The sequence below is a fragment of the Hydra viridissima genome, unplaced genomic scaffold (genome assembly GCF_058129835.1).
Source record: "Hydra viridissima isolate aposymbiotic clone 2 unplaced genomic scaffold, HvirCarnegie_v1 scaffold_8, whole genome shotgun sequence".
Lineage (NCBI taxonomy): Eukaryota > Metazoa > Cnidaria > Hydrozoa > Anthoathecata > Hydridae > Hydra > Hydra viridissima.
Window position 1 is genome coordinate 10,746,603 of NW_028324307.1, and position 21,299 is coordinate 10,767,901.

The following is a 21,299-nucleotide window of genomic DNA, read 5'->3' on the forward strand; positions in this document are numbered from 1 at the left end:
TATTTGCATAATATTTAGATTTTTCTTGAAGATCATCTGAAACTTCATAGTGTTCATTCTTAGTCATCCTTAATAATAAGATCCATACTAATATGTATAATAAAATCCATACTAACATCCAACTTAATTAAAAGCTAAGTTTTATAAGTTTTGTCATTCAAAGCATGTATAATTTTAGCATTTCATTACAGTAGTAACTTTAAACATTTTATAAAAACCATTGCAAATCTTGAAAATGGTCAGGGAAATTCATTTGATTTTTCAAAAAAGTCAGGGAAAAGTCAGGGAATTTTATATAAATATTTGGCTACGAACCCTGCTTGCTTTCTTGATGTTCGCATCAGTCGTAATGAATGCCTGATAATCTCTTCTGATTGATCCAAAAGTTCTCAGAGATCCACACTTAGCAAGATCTTTTGATGAAATGTCACACCAAGAGCATGGGTGTGCACTGGAATGTGTTTGTAGACCACAAATGATGTTTGCCAGCTTCATATCACAGGACAAAATAAAGGGAAGTTTTTCAATGTTCAGCAGGTCAAAAACTTGCTTGAAATTGCTATAGTTTTCCTGGAGATCTTCAGAAATGGCAATCAGTAACTGACGCTTAACACCAGAATCTTTGGCCAGAGAATTGGTGAGAAGTCGTTTTGGTAGCGGAGATTTTAAAACTGAAACTTTTTCATGATTCCAAAGCTTACTTTTAGAAAACCACCACCACCATCCACTCCCAGCTTCATAATGCAGTCATCAGAGAGGTTTCTAGTTTCAAGAACTTGCTGACAAAGAGCTTTTAAGTCTTTGCAGTGAATGACAAGTTTATCCACCTGATTTGTGCCCTTGTCAGAACTGGTCAAACTTAGAGAGGAAGTTCTTTTCTACAATCCGGCTTGAAACAACTTGATTAAGTGTTGACACCAGCTTTTTCACACCAGAATTGGACAGCCCTGTGTTGTGTTGCATATAGACAAGCTCTTTTGCTGTCAGTTTTGGTTCTTTATTGAAAAGTCTTCTTGCTCTTAAAGATGAACCTTTGAAATAGTTAAGAAAGATTTTACATTATTATGCATTACATAGACTTAAAATATGAAGCTAAAACTTTATATATCTAATACAATGTTACCTGGAAGAACTGGAATAGAGTGGCCTCCTATTCCCTCTGGTCTGCTAAGAAGAATTGTTCCATGGGGTGAAGCTTCCTTGTTGGCAATGACTGATGCTGCAACTCTTTCAGCTGCAACAGAGTCCTTTGACACAACTTCTGCTAAATTCTTTCGCAAAGTGGACTTTGAGCAACTGTGTGGAAGACCCTTGCCAATTATTGAAAAGCATTGAGAACATCTCCTTTCAACTGAGTTCTGGTTTGCTTTAGGTTTTTGGGTTGCCATGACTGGATGCGGGGAATTGTGCTTTACTTTACCAAATGAGCAAATCAAACAATCAAAAACTGAATCTCTTGTAACTCGACGGACTTTAATATTGGAGAAGTAAAACAGTTGTAGTTGGGTTTGAAGCTTCCCTTCCTCAAGCCTCCTAAGGTTGGAACGGCAACGCTCACAAATGCCAGTTGGGACTTTTGGATCATAAAAGTCAATTGGCTGCTTCAGAACTTGTTGCATTTTTTCTGTTATGAAGCTGGTTAAAAAGCGATTAGCATTGCCAAGACACAAGAAGCAAACAGTCTTTTTGTTCTCTTCGTGGGTTTTTGCTCGATGTGGCATTTTTTGTTAATTCAGATACTAAATCTATGAAAAAAATGGATTAAATAACTAATGCTCAAGTTTTTTCTGAGAATTTTATCATAATAATTTATAAAAAAGCAAGTTCAATTTTTTTTAAAATTTTTTTGGTACAAATAACTTGTATATTCTTTTTTAAATTAAAAAAAGCTCCAATTTTTTTTTTCTTCCCAAAACAACTTAGTTAACAGAATCTGTCAAAATTTATAAAGTGGATGAAAGTAAAAGTTATAAAAAATTAAGTTTTATTGCTGTAGAGTTAAATATTTTGTAGTATTTTTAACGCGATTTTATGCAAATTTGAGAATGGATTTTCTTCCATGGACGGTGTAACAGATTTTGGGACTTATAACCTAGTAACCACCAATGATAGTACAATCATACCCCCAAAGGATTTTTCTGGGTCATGACATCAAGCAATATTTTGTTTTTACAAAGTTTTTACAATAAGTTTTTGTTTACAAAGTTAGGTGAATTCGCATTGTATAAAACATTTTAAATAGGTTACATGGAGTTGTTTCACTATTTGGTGATTTCCAGATCCACGGATATTACGAAAATCTATATACGAAAGATCGCCGTGGTTAACACCCTTTGGTGATCGCTTGCGAATTAAAAAAATTTGCCCTTTTAAAAATGATTGACAAATTCAACAGAAGCGAATTCAGCGTTTATTTTGACTCTCTTTCAACAGACCTCTCCAGCAACGTTTTTGTTAAAACGGACGGGTCGAGCACCATCTCTACAGGCATTGATTTCAATTCGAACAAAATCATCAACCTGGCAGAACCAACCAACTCGCACGACGCCGCCACGAAAAATTATGTGGACACGCATTCGTCGGGAGGAACTGGCACGGTGATTGGAACTGCGGACTTGGATTTAAATTTTCACAAAGCGATCAATTTGAATGAACCAACAATTCTTCGTGACGCCGCCACTAAAAATTACGTTGACGTCAGCTCGAGCATGCGCATCAAAACAGACGGGTTGAGCACGATCACGGGAAACTTGGATTTAAATTCTCACAAATTGCTCAACGTCTCTGATCCAACCACTTCTCACGACGCAGCCACAAAAGGGTATTTGGACGCTCAAGTGGCTTATTTAAGCATAAATTACTCAGACATTAACATGACGTCGCACAAATTGACAAATTTGGCCGACCCCACTTTATCCTCTGACGCCGCCACGAAAAATTATGTGGACACGTATTCAGGAATTGTAAAGGTAACTGCGGACTTGGATTTAAATTCCCATAAATTGATTAATGTGCTCGACCCTTCAAACTTGCAAGACGCTGCGACAAAAAGTTACGTGGACGTTTCGTCGCAAAAATCCAACTTTTTAAGACTCGTTCCAAATTCGAGCTTTTCATCCTAGGGGATAAAACAACAAACTATAGCAGGAGGATTGTCTGATGCAGTTACCGTTTTCACTTACTCGGACGGTCCTGGAGTTTTGAGGAGGTTATGGCTGGCAGTGAATGGAACTGTCACAGGAGGATTAAACGTTCCTGGGAATGTTTTTATTCGAATATTTGCAGACGGTGAAATTGGCGTTGGGAATTATTCAACAAGCACAGAAGGAATTGTTGTGGACAGCACTGCCCTTGCTTGCGACTTGCTTTTCTCACCTCTCGGTGGACTATTTTACGTCAATTTTTTGCAAGGATGCAACGTTTTCAGCACCAATTCGTTGGGAGGATATTTTACCCTCGACATGCCGTTCAGGACAAACATAATCATCCAATTGCTCAACAAAACAGTAAATCCAGTAACTTACTGGATTCAACCCTTCATTTCCACATTGACCACCATCCCACCCTCCTTTCCTCCGTTAAATTGTACTCAAGGATGTTCAGATACCTCAACACAACTTACGGAAACGAATATGTGCTGCTGAACACTGCAGGAAAAGAAAATGGCGTTTTTCTAAAATACATCAGGGTGCACATCATCGGTGCCTCTGGAAACTGGTGGGAATCCAGAGTCAGAATGTACGATGGAAATTTGCCTCCCGGCAACGGCACTGTACTCAGTCCATGGACCACCTACAGTGCAAACAGTTTTACTTACTTTCCTGGATATGACGGAGACAGCAAATGCATCTTCTCCTCGTCTGGATTGGAAGATTTTTACTTGTCCTCGTGGAACGGATCAAACTTAACCTCTTTTAACAACAAATCGACTGGACTGCTGTACCAATCCACCGCCTCCATTGGCTCCACCACCACCATTTCGTTTTACAGAAATTTTTCAGAGGCGGACTCCATACCCAGCGTTTCCACCGGCAGAAGGCTCGTCGTCACGCTCAACTCCGGTGACGCGCAAACAGGTCAATCCGGAAGCTTTTACCTTCTCCTCGGACAAGTGTATTATTACGCCTAATTCCAAGCATGCCCTTTTTAAATTTAATTTTGTGAAAATTTTGACTTAAATAAATTCTTGGCACATTAACAAAATGAGATCTCCCATTCGAGAAACTTTTTCCATTGAAAAATTTGATCCTGAAATTGGAAGAAAAGTTTGATACTGAAACTGGAAGAAATGTAATTTACGTCTTCCAATTCAAACAAAATAAAAATCAGCACGCTTGCAAATTAAATGAAAATCAACCCGATTGGAAATTGAATGAAATATTAAAAAATATACAACAAAAGAAAAAAAGAAGACGAAGAGTTTCAAACAAGACAAAATGCAAGAAATATTAATTACCTTCACAAAAAATTAAAAAAATTTTTCATTGTACCTTCTAACGCAATCAAAAGTTTCATGCTCACTTTATGCTCAAAAAAAGTTTTGTCCCAGGACTCCCAAATCCTAGTAGTTTGGGCAAAACGTTATTTTTTTAAATCTTTGTATATATTTATTTATAAGTATGAGCACTTATCCAGGGCAAATTAAAGGTTTTAATAATTATTAAAGCTCTTTTTTATTCGTATGTAAATCCTTTTTCGCAGTGCGGCTCATGAAAAAGACACTAATAGTTTAACACGCCTGCCCGGAGAGCTTCAAAACATAAAAGTCATGCTCAAAAAATAAAATCAATTGGGTTTGGTAGCCCATACATCCATGTTTCAAAAAAAAAAAAAGTTGAAATCATCTGCCTACGTCCGAGGGAAAAAAATGACTTTGATTTTTTGGATTTTTTTGTCCCTTGCTTCATCGCCCGGTGAGCCTCAAACCACAAAAGACACACTCAAAAATAAGAAATAAATAATAAAACTGATATTACTATTATTGATATGCATTGTCTATACATAGAGGCTTTAAAAAAAAAAAATTCGTTAATGTGTAGGAAATCATTGTTACTTTGAAATTGTCAGTCATTTTGACCTTACTTTTAATGGAAAAGATTTTTTTGATCACCATTTTTTCTTTGAATTTGAATCATTTCTAAACTTAAAACATTATCGCAAAATAAAAAAAAACTATTAAAGTAGTGTCTATAATTAAACTTCGGCAAAGGCTGTTTCAAAATTCTAAATATTATAGGTTTTATTTACTGTGGGTTTTTTTTACAAATTACAATTACACACAGGTTAAACAAATAAGTATTTAAAAAGATTTAATCTCATAAATAAATTTTTGCATCAGTTTAAATAAATCCATAGGTATTTTCTCAGTTGATTTTTTTTGTCACAAACACTCCAGAAATTGGTGAATTGCACTTTTTCATACATACAACACACACTGTTTTTCTACATTCGTGAGATTTGGCACTATTGGGCATTTTAAAAGAGTCCAAGTTAAGTTAAAATTATAAAAAGTACTTGTTTGTGTTTTTATTTGATAAAGCACTTATTTTATTGTCAGCAACTAATAAAAAAATTTATGTTTTTACAGTTTCCTTATTTCACTACAGGCGAGGATCTAAGGGGTGGCCATTGTGGCAATGGCCACATAGTTTCAAGTCCAACTGATTTATAAGAAAATGTATCTAATATTTATTAAAGATCTTTTAGAATTTTTGGGATTAAATATGGAAATATTTTAGGGATATACTAAGTTATTGAAAAGAATTTGAAAATATTTCGTAAGACTTGCGTAACAATTTTTTGTCTAGCGACGGATTGAAGTTCGTTGGCCATATAGATTAAATTTAACGACAGCCAAATTAGTTTTGGGTTTTTGCGCTTAAGGAATGTCTCTAAAAATTGAAATTTGTCTGCCGTAATTTACGGATTTTGGCTATAGAGATTCCTGCCATGGCCACAATAGTTCTTATTATACGTTACCGATATTTTATTCAATCAATAAATGCTGTGAAAAAGTATTAAAATATTGATCTTTTATCGAAATTTCAACCGTGAAAATAAAACTTGGCCACATAGTTGGTTTTAACGTGTCCGATTTTAAAAAATATTCTGTTAAATTGGAGCTAACAAATACGGGTTTTTATTCGCTACCGTGAGATTATCATAAATTTTTCAAAATTTCTTCTTCAGAAACAAAGATAACTTGGTTTTTGTCATTTGATTTTTTAAATATAATAAAATATGAATCCATATATAACCGAAGAATTAGTTGCTTGTGCACTAGAATCAAAACATTGGCCTAATGTATTAAATTACAAAACTCGACTCATTAAAGAGCTCTCTGAGATAAATTTAATGTTTCCAAGAAAACCTGATTCTTACCAATTCAATTCAGAAATGATGGATTTTGTACCCTTAGTTAAAAGAAATCTTGGCTATACAGCATTAAGTTATTTTTTTTCTTTAGAACTTTTTTTTATTATTTTTAATTCAAATAATATCACAAAATAGACCCAAAATTCCGGATGTTAGAAACATGAACAGTTTAGACCTTCATTGCGTTATTTTCTTCTATTTCTTTTCTTTGAGAATTCAGTCCATTTTTAATAGACTTTTTTTTTTTTTTTTTTTTTTTAGCTATTTAACTAGTTATTGGAACATCTCATTATTAAACAAACAAGTCACTAAAATTATGTAAGCGACTAGCTTGTTTAGTAATAACCAAATCACTTGCATAATATATAAATGATTTGGTTGTTTAACAAAAAGTTATGGTGTATACTAAAATTACACTAATTTTTTTATTATTAATATTACTTTTCAGTAAATATTGTTTTTTTGTGTCAGAACTGCTGAAGATGGAAATTGTCTTTACAGCTCAGTCTCTTTGATTTTAAATGGCAGTAAACATACTTCAAAAATTCTAAGATTGCTAACGTCAATTGAGATATTTGAAAACATAAACTTTTACGCAAGGTATAGGGTCATTCCAGTAGAATTCAACAAAAGTTTGGTGGCACTATGTCTCAGATTTTGCTCTTCTTTTGAAATTATGTTAATAATAATAAAATATGAACAATTTGAAAATTTCAATGCATTTGCATTATCCGTTACTAAATTATCGGCATTAAAAGATTTGCGATGGAAGCCTACTTTTTAATAAACTGTATTTTTGGCATTTTAATACGTTTATAACTTTTTTCTGTAATATAATAAATGCATATTTTTTTATTTACTAAATAAATGTAACTTAGCCTAGATAAAAAACAAGGTGCAGCTTATTTATTTGATTTCAGAAAAAAAATATCAGCACACAAAACTTGAACAATTTTCATTAAATTGAAAAAAGTACTACTTTTATACCATTATAATTTTTTTCTGATGTATAATAAACTATGTATAATTTTAGAACTATAATCTTTGCTATAAAAGTAGAATTAAAATTTAAAAAATCTTCATTTATTGTTTAACAGAAAAAATATATACATCGTTAAAAATTGCCATTGATGGAAATCGACAAATTTTGGGCTTAATTAAAATAGTCAGTAAAATTTTCTGATACCTTGTACCAAACTAATAATGACAGCAAATAATATTCATGTATAGTATATTATTTAGCAAATAAAAGTTTTCATTTATTCAGTAACATGTTAAAATGACAGGCCATTATATATTATGACATAATCTTATAATTTAGCACACTAATCTCCGCCATAACTAATTTTTAGAAATATTTTTACATAAACTGATATTACAATAAAACATTTTTATTCAACAATACAAAAGTAATGATGCCATCCATACATTATTTCAAATCAAAAAATATAAAATTGTCTTTTATTTGTGCTTTTAGGGTACAATTTCGGCTTCCCCAGAATTTCTTGAGCTCATGTCACAGGTTCCCATAACAGGAATCATGCTGAAAAGTAAATTTATATATAAAAATAAAGATTAGACAGTAAACTAATCTTCTTCAACATAAAATTATGAATGTCTTAGATTATTAAATAAAAATAGGCTGTACATATTAAGTAATGACTGAATATCTGATTAAATTCATAATTTAATATATTGCACATCATTGTTAAAAAATTGATCATCAACTAAACTAATCATAGTTATGATGGTTATTGACAATTTTTCAAAAAAGGAATAAATTACAAAAATGTATGCTTCCTGTTTATTGTTATTGCTATTATTTCTTTTAATTAAAATTATATTTACTTTTTTTTATTAAATAAGCTTTCTTTAACTGGAATAACAAGCGTTCCATTGATATGCTCACTGAGAGTATAAGCAGCAAGACCATTATCTGTTATTCGAAAGGCATGGAAAGATCGGGTTCCTCTTATTGGATCAGTCATCTTTTGGTATCGAGTCTGTAGAAATGATTGGCATTGAGAAACAGCTAACTTATCAACATAGATGAATCTAAAATTAAAAATCATATTTATTCATTACTATATCATTTTTACTAATTATTTTTCATACTTTTTTATTCATTACCATTTTTTAATTATTTTTTTTTTATCATTTATTTTTTTATTTCAATTTTATTATTATTTTATTTTTGTATTTGAACAAATATTCATGATATGTTTGAAGTTGAATTGTAACAATGTTATTGATTCAAAATAAAATACAGTTAGTGAGTGTAAAGTACTTACTCTATTCCTTTAATCTTGTCAATACAACAGTTCATAATTCTTTCAGCATTGTTAAGAAGGTGTCCCTGGAGTGATAACTTAGACAACACTCGTTTCACAGTACCTCCAATACCGTCACATACATTTTTGCCGTGGCTTGTGGCAAAAAAATTCCAGGAGGCTTCTACACCAAAATCGTGTTTGTGGTTTGCAAGATTCACTAAGTTGTATCTAAAATCGTAGAAATGTATGCTGTACAGCTTTACAAAGGTTGTTAATAAGCCTATTATTACAGGTATAGATTACTCACCGATTTTTGTATTGTGCAGCTGATCCATCACTGAAATAATGAATGTGTTTCAATTCTGAAACCAATAATTTGAATTTTGGTAAAAGTTCTTTAAGGAATGAGTGAACTGCAACATGGTTATGATCCATGGAGTTTGACAGTATGCAGTAACATTTTGATGTTAAGCCATTGGTTGTGTTGTAGTAGGCAGCAAATGGATGTAATGTCACTTGAGTGGCTGAGAAGTATGCTGCTTGTATGGAATTTTGAACAATACATGTATAATTTTCGGCAAAGTCACCTATAACCAGAATTTCATTTTGCGGTAGAGAATCCTTCAGATTTCTAAGGTATGCAGCTTGTCTATGCCTGACAAATTCATGAATGGATAGTTTCCAAATATCGAGACTTAAATTTTCAATGAACACATGTGCATCTTCTGTGATTGTTGTTAATTCACTGCGGTCAACATTTACCCATTGTTTGAAAGTGTAAGTGTCACTATTTGTAGCATATCTTTCCAGTTCCATCTTTACAGCGTTAACTCCGCCACAGTTTTCACACTTGTGGAGCATGCATTCTTCTGAATTTACACTGCATACTTGTATAGCCATCATGGTTTTTAGCTCTAAGGTACTATCAAGAGCACAAAGTTTGAGTTTTGGGTTTTCATGATACTGACATACGCAAACACTGTGTGTACCAGAAGACCCTGCCAAAACACACCATTTAGGCCTTAAACTGGCAAATGTGGAGAAACCAACCTTTATTTCTGGGTATTTTAATTTGAACGCAGCATAAAGTTCCTTTAAGTTGCATAGAATTAAAATTTTTTGTTTATGTGATTTTCCTACATCAGTATTAACACTAATATAGTCTTTCTTGCCGGGAAGTAAACGAGAATTTTCTTCATTTTCATAAAACTCTTTTATTGTTTTAGTAACATCAGGTGTCAACTTCTTTGGTTTGTTGTTTTCCAATATTCGATCTCCAAGTATGCCTTTTTCATCCCTTAGTTTTCTTGCCTCTCTTACCATATACTGTGTAGTGTTAAACTCTTGCATTGTAAATTCAAGTGTCCAATGTATTGGGACAAGTGTCAGCAATTTTATTTTTTCAGTTATGTTAACTTCTCTGTCATACTTCTCCCTTAACTTCATAACAAAATAGTCTAATGATTCTGCTTTAAGAGTTGTTTCTGCATCACTGGCTTCAATGATATTAACAGAGTTTACTGATTCATTCAGCCTTCGAACTTTAACTTTGACTCTACTTTGAAGTTGTTCATAGCTTCTTTTTTTGCTAATTATAGGGGAATGTCCAAACGATGTTAAACTTATGTTGAGATCTTCAACATTTTTTTTTATATGTCCATCATCTATATAATCAGGATCATTTTCTATTTCAACACTGATTCCATCATTTTTTGCTCTCAGCTTTCTTAAGCAGGGACAACATATCTTTTGACCAGGAATTAGGGAGTTGTGGATGCTGTGATGAACAAGAGTTATAGGGGTTAAATTCTTTTTAATGACCTTTGTGTGAAGATTCAGAGGATTACAACAGCTACGAAAATTATTGCCATAGTATCGAAAATATTCCATTTCATGATGAGTGCAAATTGTCTTCAAGTTTTGTACACTAATTCCTGTTCTCACGCTAAGCAAATATTTATGTTCATGTGTTATATCACAAACATCTGACTTTGAGACATAGGATAATTTGTGGCACTCTTGATTTAAATGATCACCTAATGAACACGTATTGTTAGTCATTATGCCTGAATAATAATAAATTTTTACTATAAACTAAGAGTTAATAGTAAAAATTTTAAATGCTTATAAACTAGTTTCTTTAGTGACTACAATGTCTTTAAAGTGTTTATAATAATTTAAAACTAAATATGTTTTTAAAGATGTTTTACTTCAATTTAACACATACTATGAAAGAAAAACAAAAACCTAAGTACTTTATTAAAAAAAATTCTTTAATTATGGCTTAAAGTTTTCTACATTTTACTTTAATTTACACACACACACACATACACACACACACACACACACACACACACACACACACACAGATATATATATATATATATATATATATATATATATATATATATATATATATATATATATATATATACCCAGCAAGCACACAACGTTGAAATAACGTTGATCAACGTCGATCAACGTTATTTCAACGTTGTTTCAACGTTGTGTGCTTACTGGGTATATATATAAATATATATAAACGCTCATATCTTTTAATAGGTGTCATTTTAACATGTTACTGAATAAATGAAAACTTTTATTTGCTAAATAATATACTATACATGAATATTATTTGCTGTCATTATTAGTTTGGTACAAGGTATCAGAAAATTTTACTGACTATTTTAATTAAGCCCAAAATTTGTCGATTTCCATCAATGGCAATTTTTAACGATGTATATATTTTTTCTGTTAAACAATAAATGAAGATTTTTTAAATTTTAATTCTACTTTTATAGCAAAGATTATAGTTCTAAAATTATACATAGTTTATTATACATCAGAAAAAAATTATAATGGTATAAAAGTAGTACTTTTTTCAATTTAATGAAAATTGTTCAAGTTTTGTGTGCTGATATTTTTTTTCTGAAATCAAATAAATAAGCTGCACCTTGTTTTTTATCTAGGCTAAGTAACATTTATTTAGTAAATAAAAAAATATGCATTTATTATATTACAGAAAAAAGTTATAAACGTATTAAAATGCCAAAAATACAGTTTATTAAAAAGTAGGCTTCCATCGCAAATTATTTAATGCCGATAATTTAGTAACGGATAATGCAAATGCATTGAAATTTTCAAATTGTTCATATTTTATTATTATTAACATAATTTCAAAAGAAGAGCAAAATCTGAGACATAGTGCCAACAACTTAGATGGAAAATTGTTGAAATCTACTGGAATGACCCAAAAGTAATTTAGATTTATACTTATACAAATAGTTTGTATCGAAATGTAATTTACTTTTTACATGTAAAAGTAAATTATTTTTGAAAGTGATCTTACGTAAATATAAGATTTTAAAAAAGTCATATTTACTTTAAAAAGTAAGAGAATACAGCATCGTAATATGAAATTACTTTTATGCGTAAAAGTAACAAAAATTAATAAAGGCAACTTACACAAAAACTATTTGAAAAAAAAACTAGTTACCATTACAAGTAAATGTAAATTTTTATCATTGAAATACTATACTTTACTTAGTAAGTAAGTAAAAAGTAAGTTATTTTATTTACTTTTATCAAGTAACAAAGTCATTTTATGTTGTTTTAACATACTGATTGGTAAGAAAAACAGCGTTTTAAGGAGAATTACCTGCTTCTGGGTACTTCTGGGTTATAATGTTAGGAATTATTCTGCGTGTATGCGGACCATTTTTGTGGAGGGGTTTTGTAAATTGGGGGCAAGTTTAATAAACATGGTGGGTTGCTTCCTATCCATGCCAATCTTGACTACGTCACTTTTCCGACAGAGCGCACTTTTTCGAAAACTTCCTTTATATTGCGCTTTTTGATTAAACATTATTTTTTATGGTGATATAACGTATCAGCGTTAATAATCCCTTCCGGCGGCAAAGTAAGATTATGCTGAAACACGAACTCTTTTTAGAGGTGCAAAGAATTGCCGTCCGCCTCCCAAAATATTTTTGCGGGCAGAATGTTTTTGCCTCTGCTTACAGTAGCTTTCGCCTTCCGATTGGCGGCCACTGCTGGAAATTTTTTTTGGAGGCTGGCGCCAACCAAAAGGTGAAAACCGCTGGCGGTTGCCGTCAGAAGTTATTTTCTATGCAAAAAGATGAAAAGGTTGCCTTCAGTGGTTTCCACTTCTTAACTGGCGTCAGCCGCCAAAGGGAAGGGGGTGGGTGGGGGTGGGCGCAAATTTTCGCTTCCTGTCGCCAGAAAAAATGGAAGAAAGTTCAACGTTTGTTTTTACATTATTAAGCAATTTAAAGATTAATTAGTGCAAAATACATTTTTTCAAAAAGTATATTTTTATGCGGAGAGAGAAAACCTCATAATGACAGTAAGCAATTCTGTCGCAAAAAATATAATCTATTTAGGAAATAAAATATTCCATCTTTGTGAAAACTTTAGTTATTGAAAAAATTCAATTAAAGCCGTTAATCATCTCTAACGTCCCTAAACATATTTCGTAATTCGTTTAACGCATTATCAAATATTTTTAGTGTGGGACATGGACCTTTCCAAAAGTTTTGCAAAAATTATAAATCAAGTATAAATTATTTGATTAAAAACGATTTCCGTCAGGGACATCGGAGGCTGATAGACTTTCTAGTAAAGCCTTATGCACCCAAATAATTTTCATTTTGGTCATCGTGGTTGTTGTTATCTACCACACTGAATAACAACAACCACTTTAACGCTATTAACAAGAACCACGCTGAATATTAATTCGAAATTTAGAAAATTATTGTAAAATGCAGACCAATTTAGTCTAACTGTATGAAAAGTCTGAATCAAAAACAAAAAACTAGTTAGTGATTTAAAACAAATTACAGCTAAAATTTTGACACTTTTAAAGCAAATTAAAAGCCAAATAAGATTTGATTGCTTTTGTTTAAGAATATAATAAAATGTACAATTATATAAACGAAATCAATCGCTGAAGCAAGAAAAAGGCAGCAATTAACCATATCGCTAAGTCCCATTTGAAAAATATTTTATAAATCCGTAGTATTATAGCCAAATAAATCTTCAAAAAATATCCCTTATTAGATACAACTTAAAAAAAAAATGCTCCTTTTAATAAAAAAACAGCCCCATAAATCGCTGGGGAGTGGGAGAGCCTAGCCACGGCCCTGTTTGCAAATGCTAAAATATTTAGGAACTACATAAATAATATATTAAAAAAAAAAAAAAACAACTGATAGTTAAAACAAACGCTATGTGTTAAACTAATCGCACAATTTTTTTGGTTTGTCAAATCGCCAAACCCCGCATTGGCATTTTTAAAAGACATATTTCATAATAAAATGTATAAAATTTCTTCCAGATCATCATAATATCAAAATATAAAATACAAATTACATAAGTGAAATATGAAAATTATGAAAAATATAAAATACAAACTATATAAGCGAATTACTTCCATTCTGAGTTACATTAAATATCAAATTTTAAAGTAAGTTTAATCTTATCTTCTCTTTAAGGAGCATTGAGTAACGTAAGTTTCTTGAGCTCATGTTACATCCTTCTTTTCGATGAATAAAGTTAGCAACACTGAATGAGGATTCTGGCCTTACCGAACTAGCAGGCGAAGTACAAACCACTCTTGCTTTAGAGGCTAACATTGGAATATCTTTTTCATATTTGTACCAAAATTCATCAAATTTCCAATTTTTCTGCTTTAAAGCGTAATTGAAAAAAGACAACTCTTCTTTGATATTTCGTTTTGATTGTGTTTTTTCTATGCATAGATTGACACCGCACAATGTTGCAAGTTTAGCGAATCCATTTTTGTGGTTCACAGACTGTTCAGGTGAATCTTGAAGTTCGAATCGAACATCTGAATCTGTCTCTTCTAAAAATGAAAATGAGTAATAATATTTGTCAATATGCAAATCTTTTTACAAAAGTACTTTAAACAATTATTTACATAAGCTTAAATATATTTAATTTTAAAAACAAATAATATTTTATAACTAACCACTTCTCGGCTGATTTTGGTCATTTTGCAAACAAGTGTTTACAAACGTTGACCTTCGAGGATATTGTCGGAGCATTGTATTCAAAAATGTTTTCAACAGTTTACTTTCTGCTTCTTGATATTCTTTTTCTGTAAGACACTCGTTAGTTCTCGGATCAAAGAACCATGCCAGTAAAGTTTGTAACTTTTGTTTTGGAGATATCTTTTCAATAAAGTATACCTTCATAAACTTGAGAAGACTGCTTCGTAACATGTTTTCTTTCTCGACCAAAGAAGACGATTGCAATAGTAAACATTTAGCTGAAGATTCATTTTCAAGAAAGTTCATTAACGTATTTTGGACAAATTTGGCCGACGAAAGTGTTGGAAAATTTCTAGTAGAGAGAAGTTTAGTTGCTTCAAAGAATGGCGCAAGATTATAGTGTAAAATTTCTAGGAACTTCCAATCTTCTGATAACAGATTTAGTTTCTTGAGTTTACTAACTTGTTTTTCTGTTAACCCATTGATAGTACCAGGATCTATAGTAATTTTATTATAAACATTTTTAGCTTTAATTATCTTACTAATCATTAAAAAAGTTGAGTTCCAACGTACATGAAAATCTGACGATAAGTTATTTATTTTTAGCCCCTCTTTCTTAACCTCATCAAAAACAAATGATTGCAATATTGAAGACCTTTTAACAAGAGCTAAAGTTTTTCTTAACCTAAATAAAATGATGGATGAAAAGTTAAATAACTGATTAACAGTTTCATCTGTAGATGCTTCTTCCTCCTCGCTACTTTTATCATCATCCGAGTTCACGTTTTCCGTTTCAAAAGTACACGCATTTTCTACTTGATTGTTTACATCGTACATTTCAAGCTGTTCGTCCGACGATATATTTTCATTAGACTCGATATCGCTTTCATTGTAGTTATTGTAATAAATAAGATCCTCTTCGATATCTGATGTTCCATCTAATAAGCTCTGTGATGGTTTGGCCCACAACTTTATTCCATGATTTAAAACGAGATTTAAGTTATGACAAACGCATGAAAGCCGTAAAGCTATAGATCCCATCGCCTTTTTAATGTCTTCAGCGTTGTCTGTTGTTATTGAAATAACTTTAGTATCAATTTCAAGTTTAGTAATTTCTTTTTGCACGAATGCTGTAAGTCTACTACTTAATTGTCTTCCGTAAAATCTACGAAAGCAAACTATATTTGATTTGTATTTAAATTTCTTTGTTAAATAATGCGCTGTTATGCAAAGCCAATAGGATCCAACCCTATTTTTCCACAAATCGGTTGCTAGAGCAATATGGGTAACTGACTTAAGTTTAGCTCTAAGATTGTTCTTGTATTGATAGTATTGCTTTCTCAATCGCTTTGCTATTGTCTTTCGATGAGACGGTTTGTAAAGTGGGGCAAGAATGTTTAGAAGACGTTGCATACCAGGTTTATGAAAATCGTTAAAAGGACGGCCATCTTGAATAATGCAATTTATTACGGCTTCATCTAATTCCAATTAATTAAGAGTATTTTTTTTTGAGAATCGTAAAGGTACTCAGATTTTTTATGAACATGGAAAATATGTTTTCGCAGATTTGGTTCAGGCCCACACACAAGGTTTCCATTCTCCGGGCACATCAAACAAACATACTTATTTGTGTTGGCAACAAATGAAAATAGGGTCTTAATAGGCAATGTTTTTATTTTACGGACTGATTTTATAACTTGATCATCGTCGGTATCAGAGTTCGAACCTACAGCACAAGCAATAGTTTATAAAAATATATTTCAAGTATCAACGCAAATTAAAGACTGATACAAATACATGACTGTAAAGCAAGTAATTATTCTGGGTCATTTAATTTCTTTGACCTTTCTGTTTTCATTCACAAGTTCATCTTAATATTTAAATAAAATTTACAAACATACCTGAATATGTAATATTGTCACCAGATAGACGTCTTGCTTCAACAGTTGGCGTGTTTGTTTCAGATAAAGACAAACATTTCTGGCGATGTATGTTGATAAAGTCTTGCGTTCCAAATAAAGGTCTTTTAGATAATTTTCCTTTTTTGGTCTTTTTTTCCAGTCATTGTTGTCGAAAAAATTAAACAAAATTAATATGGTGCTTGCCTTGTTTACGAGAAGTCTCAGATTCAAATCGTAAATAAAGACCCTGATAGTAATTTAATTTAATTAGTTTCCTCAATCATTTTTATGTCTTTGAAGTCCCATACAGAATAGTTGGATTTATGGAACGTAAGGTAATTAAACGATCGAACACGAGGTTGTAACATAATTAAAGAAAAAGTAGAACATGTGAAAAAATTTTGATATTTGAAGTTCGCCTAAGGAATGATTTGAGAATAGTAACTTGAGTCAGTTATGTAAAGTAATTTCAATTAAAATTGCTGTAACTGTCATAATTAAAAATTGACTTACCCACAAACGATTTCAATTAGGAAAACGTCATGACCACACTGAATTAAGAACAAGTTATCTAAACTTAAAAAAATCTCCTCACAAAAGTTTCTGCTCATTTTGGTAGTGGTTTGAACAGAAATTTTGGCCGAAACCGAATAAGTAAAAAGTTGTCGAAGCAGATATTTTTCGCTCACTAAATTGGTTGTCAAAAAATTATTTTTTTCTACGCGCCAACAAAACATGATTTATACATACATATACATATATATATATATGTATATACATATATATACCTTTACATAAAAAGTTTTCAACTTTATAATCGTAATTCCGTTACGGAAAGAGCACGAACGTTCAACGGCGTTACAGATTTAACAATTTCAATATCTTTTTACCTGTGAATATGATAAAAATGTTGAAGCGGTTTTTAATGACGATATTTGAGGGATATTTTTGGAAAACTATCCGGTATAAATGAACAAGAAAATTTGTAAAAGGAGATTTTTTGGAGAGAGAACTATTATAACTGTGTCGATATGATAATAGTTATCTCTCCAAAAAGTTTATTTATGTGGCGAGAAAGCTAAAATGCTGGCCAGTTTTAATGGCCTTATTATAATCTGTTTTTATATGCCCTTACTATATTTAGTGTCCCTCCTTAATTTTTAAATAAAAAAAACATTTATACATAAAACCTTAAAAAAAACTACTTATAAATTTGCCATTCAAAGAATCTCTTCTTCCTAAACGGGTGTCTCCCAGGGATTGCGTTTTCTCCTTACTACTATGTTTAGGCTATTTCTAAATTGGTTTAAGAAAGAAACCCGAGAACCCCACCCAAATATCTCCCTGACAAAAAATCCCCTGGAAAAAATCCCCCCTCTCCCAAAAATAAAAGAAAAAGAAAAAAAAAATCAAACTTTTGTTTAAATTAAAAGATTGCCTCCCCCAAGTCCTAACCGTCAGTTGTTGTGTGTACTATTTCGTGCATGTTCTCCCTAACAATCAGTCGATGTATATGTACACTCCGTTGCACAAATTCCAAAAAAAATTATCGATAAAACAAAAATAAAAAAGCAACAAATAAATTTAAAAATTTACACATTAAAAGCGGTATCAGGAAAAAAGCTGATACAAAGATAAAATGACAGTAAAGCGTATCTAAGTATATTAAAAAAAACTATTTCGGCATTTTTCCTGGGAGGTTTTTTCAGGAGGATATTTTTCTTGATACCGTCTGAATTCCATACGTTCCGTCATTGAAAATTTTCAAAAAGATAACTTCTCCGGCCTAAGACTAGTAAAATATTTCCATGTTGGACAGGAATTAAACCTTTTTTTTTAACCAGGGTCTAGCAATGGTTTCAAAGCAAATGCGAAATTGTTCCGGCGCTAGGAATGGTTTTAATCGCCAATATAATCATGGATCGGAGTCGGTTATTGATATTTTAAAGGTGCACCGGGAAAAAAAAGTCTAAATCCGTTCAGACTAGTTGTTGCCCCATATTAAATTAACTATGCTTTACTGCAAGTTTTGTTTCACTGCATTTCACTCTCTCATACAATATCCTTTCAGAGAAAAATGTTGACCAAAAGTAAATTGACTTACTTTTTAAGTATAGATTACTTTTAATTGTAACTAAAAGTTATTTAAAATGTAAACTTAAGTAATCAAAAGTAATTTTATGTAATTTACTTTTAATAGCCATTTCATTTTAGTTATAAAATAACACACGTCTACTTAAGAAAACTAATTATATAAGTAAATTTTATTTACATTTGATTGCATGTAGCTTTTTTATAATGTATTTTAAAATGCTTTTTTTTTTACAATTACTGTTATATAATTTTTCTAAAAATAAATTCTTTTTAAATGTAAAAGTAAGTTACATTTCGAGGTAAAATTATATTATGTAATGCAGTTTTAAAAAAGTAATTAACTTTTAAATGTAAAAGTAAATTATTTTCCATGTAACTCAATTTTAAATGTAAATGTAAATTACTTTTTTATATAATCTACTTACATATAACTTACATTTGAAAGTAAATTCACCTTTCTTTACAAAATAAAAATTGTTTTAGAAAAGTAAATTACTTTTAAAAGTAAATTTAAGTTTTTTTTGAACGCTTACAATTATATACGCAATTTACTTTTTCATAAAGGCTTACTTACTTGAGTAAGTAAAAAAAAAGTAAGTAAAAGTGCCATCCCTACTAACCATCCATCAAAAAGAAAAAAACTCCATAAAAACTAGCTCCATAAAAACTAGCCATCCATCAAAAAGAAAAAAACTCCATAAAAACTAGCTCCATAAAAACTAGCTCCATAAAAACTAGCTCCATAAAAACTAGCTCCATAAAAACTAGCTCCATAAAAACCAGCCATCCATCAAAAAGAAAAAAACTTTTCTTGGAGCCTACTGTAACAAATGCAGCATCAAAAGTACAAAAAAACCAAAATTGCTACAAAATTAGTAAAATCTTCAAAGTTGTCAACCAGAAAAGCAGCGACCATTTGTCGACAGTTATCTTAAGATGAGATCGACATTCATACACCTTTACAATCTGGCATATTCAGACCCACTATTAAAGAAGCTGTTAAACTTTAAAAAGAAATGTAGAGCACATTACATTTTGAAAGCTGGTCACCGCATTTTGAAAGTAAACGTATAAATCACCAAATTATCAAGTGTTAGTGTTGAAGAATGAAAAAAGAGAAGATAAGTTACAAGATCTACCTAAAGGAAAAGCAGATATTGTTGTCGAAGGCATTACATCCGTTCTCGATGAATACAATTAATGGGAGAGTACACTACGATTGTGAATACTGGATGAAGGAATGGGAACGTTACTCAGTTACAAAGACTTTTTTTTCAAAAGAATTGGCAAGAACCATTATTTGTTGGTTGTCAACATCATGTCCTTGACCGAGTGCTTCGCGAAATAATGGGTGTAGAACTTGGAGGAAAGACCGCGAAATAATGGGTGAAGAAACGTCAGCAAACACCGAATATCCTTTTCTTCCGGAACTTGTGAAGAAGCTATGTAGAAGTTTACTGGTTCATGAGAAAGCAATAAGCTCTATTGAAAAGTTTTGGAGTCAGGAACCGTCGAGGCGGAAAATGCCCAGGACAAATCAATGTGCCGAACGGGCAATCAATTGTCTTCAAGAACTTTTCAACGTTTGTAAAAAGAAAGAGAACATTCAGCTTAGATTTATTTTGTCTAACAAAACATAAGTATTGTATACTATGCCTTAATTGTACTAAATACTTCACATTCTTTTTCGTTTTTTGCAATTTCTTTTCGTTCTTATAGAATTGATATTTAATCGCTTTAAATAATTTTTTATTGTATAATGTATATTCCAACGACGTACTTGTAGAAAAAAGCTTTTCTAAAGAATAATGAAGTATTTTTATATTGAAAACTCAAACACATACAATTTTTTAAATAAAATGATAAAACAATTAAACAACCGTTACTTTTTTATGAAATATCTTTAACGTTTGTGATAAAGTGAACTTTAAAAAATAAAGAATTAACACACCTATCCGGAGAGCCTTAAAACATAAAAGTCATGCTCAAAAAATAAAACTAATTTCGTTTGGTTGCCCATATACCCATGTTTTAAAAAAATAAAAAAATTGACATCATCTGCCTACGCCCAAGGAAAAAAAATGACTTTGAATTTTCTCATGTTATTGGTTCCTTTCCTAAAGGCATAAGGAAGAAAAGATGATACTTATTTATGAATAACTATAAAATTTGATAATCACTAGAAAAAATAAAAATTGATAAAAAATAACCATATAAAATAAACGAAATGAAACTAGATTGCTTTTATTGCTAATCCATTTTATTGCTAAGTACTTAATGTTACACATATTTATGTCATTTAATAGTGCAGGGGCGGATCCAGGAATTTGTAACTGTGTGTGGCCAAATTTGGGATAACCTACTTTACTTTTGGTGTTCCTGTGGGAAGGGCTGGTGAGTAAAAGCTAAGCCCATGGGCGTCACTTCTATAACATTTTTTACTTAAAATGATAGGGAGACTCAATTTGTTTTCTTCTCTACTTAACCATCCCAGATTTAATAAGTTGAGAGCGCACTTGAAGTACAATAATTTTCACAAATGTGGGTAAAAACTTCGTTGATAAAGTCTTCCAAATTTTTCTATAAGGACTTTTTCATGGAATATAAAGAACCCTTGTCGGCAG

The 21,299-nt window shown here is 31.3% G+C and overlaps 3 protein-coding genes across 3 annotated transcripts; all 3 read right to left on the reverse strand.

The window, feature by feature from the left end:
• Positions 1-843: 843 nt before the first annotated feature.
• LOC145194255 (uncharacterized) lies at positions 844-1,721 on the reverse strand. The gene is made up of 2 exons (XM_090094606.1): positions 1,124-1,721; positions 844-1,031 (listed from the first exon to the last, which is right to left on the reverse strand). Exons 1-2 carry the CDS (start codon positions 1,719-1,721, stop codon positions 844-846), a joined length of 786 nt encoding a protein of 261 aa, XP_089950732.1.
• A 6,498-nt stretch (positions 1,722-8,219) lies between these two features.
• LOC149885043 (uncharacterized) lies at positions 8,220-10,709 on the reverse strand. Its single transcript, XM_090094607.1, has 3 exons — positions 8,956-10,709; positions 8,667-8,876; positions 8,220-8,430 (listed from the first exon to the last, which is right to left on the reverse strand). The coding sequence occupies exons 1-3, from the start codon at positions 10,707-10,709 to the stop codon at positions 8,220-8,222; spliced, it is 2,175 nt and encodes a 724-aa protein (XP_089950733.1).
• A 3,419-nt stretch (positions 10,710-14,128) lies between these two features.
• LOC149885044 (uncharacterized) lies at positions 14,129-16,065 on the reverse strand. The gene is made up of 2 exons (XM_090094608.1): positions 14,659-16,065; positions 14,129-14,529 (listed from the first exon to the last, which is right to left on the reverse strand). Exons 1-2 carry the CDS (start codon positions 15,719-15,721, stop codon positions 14,129-14,131), a joined length of 1,464 nt encoding a protein of 487 aa, XP_089950734.1. The 5' UTR covers positions 15,722-16,065.
• Between the last annotated feature and the right edge of the window lie 5,234 nt (positions 16,066-21,299).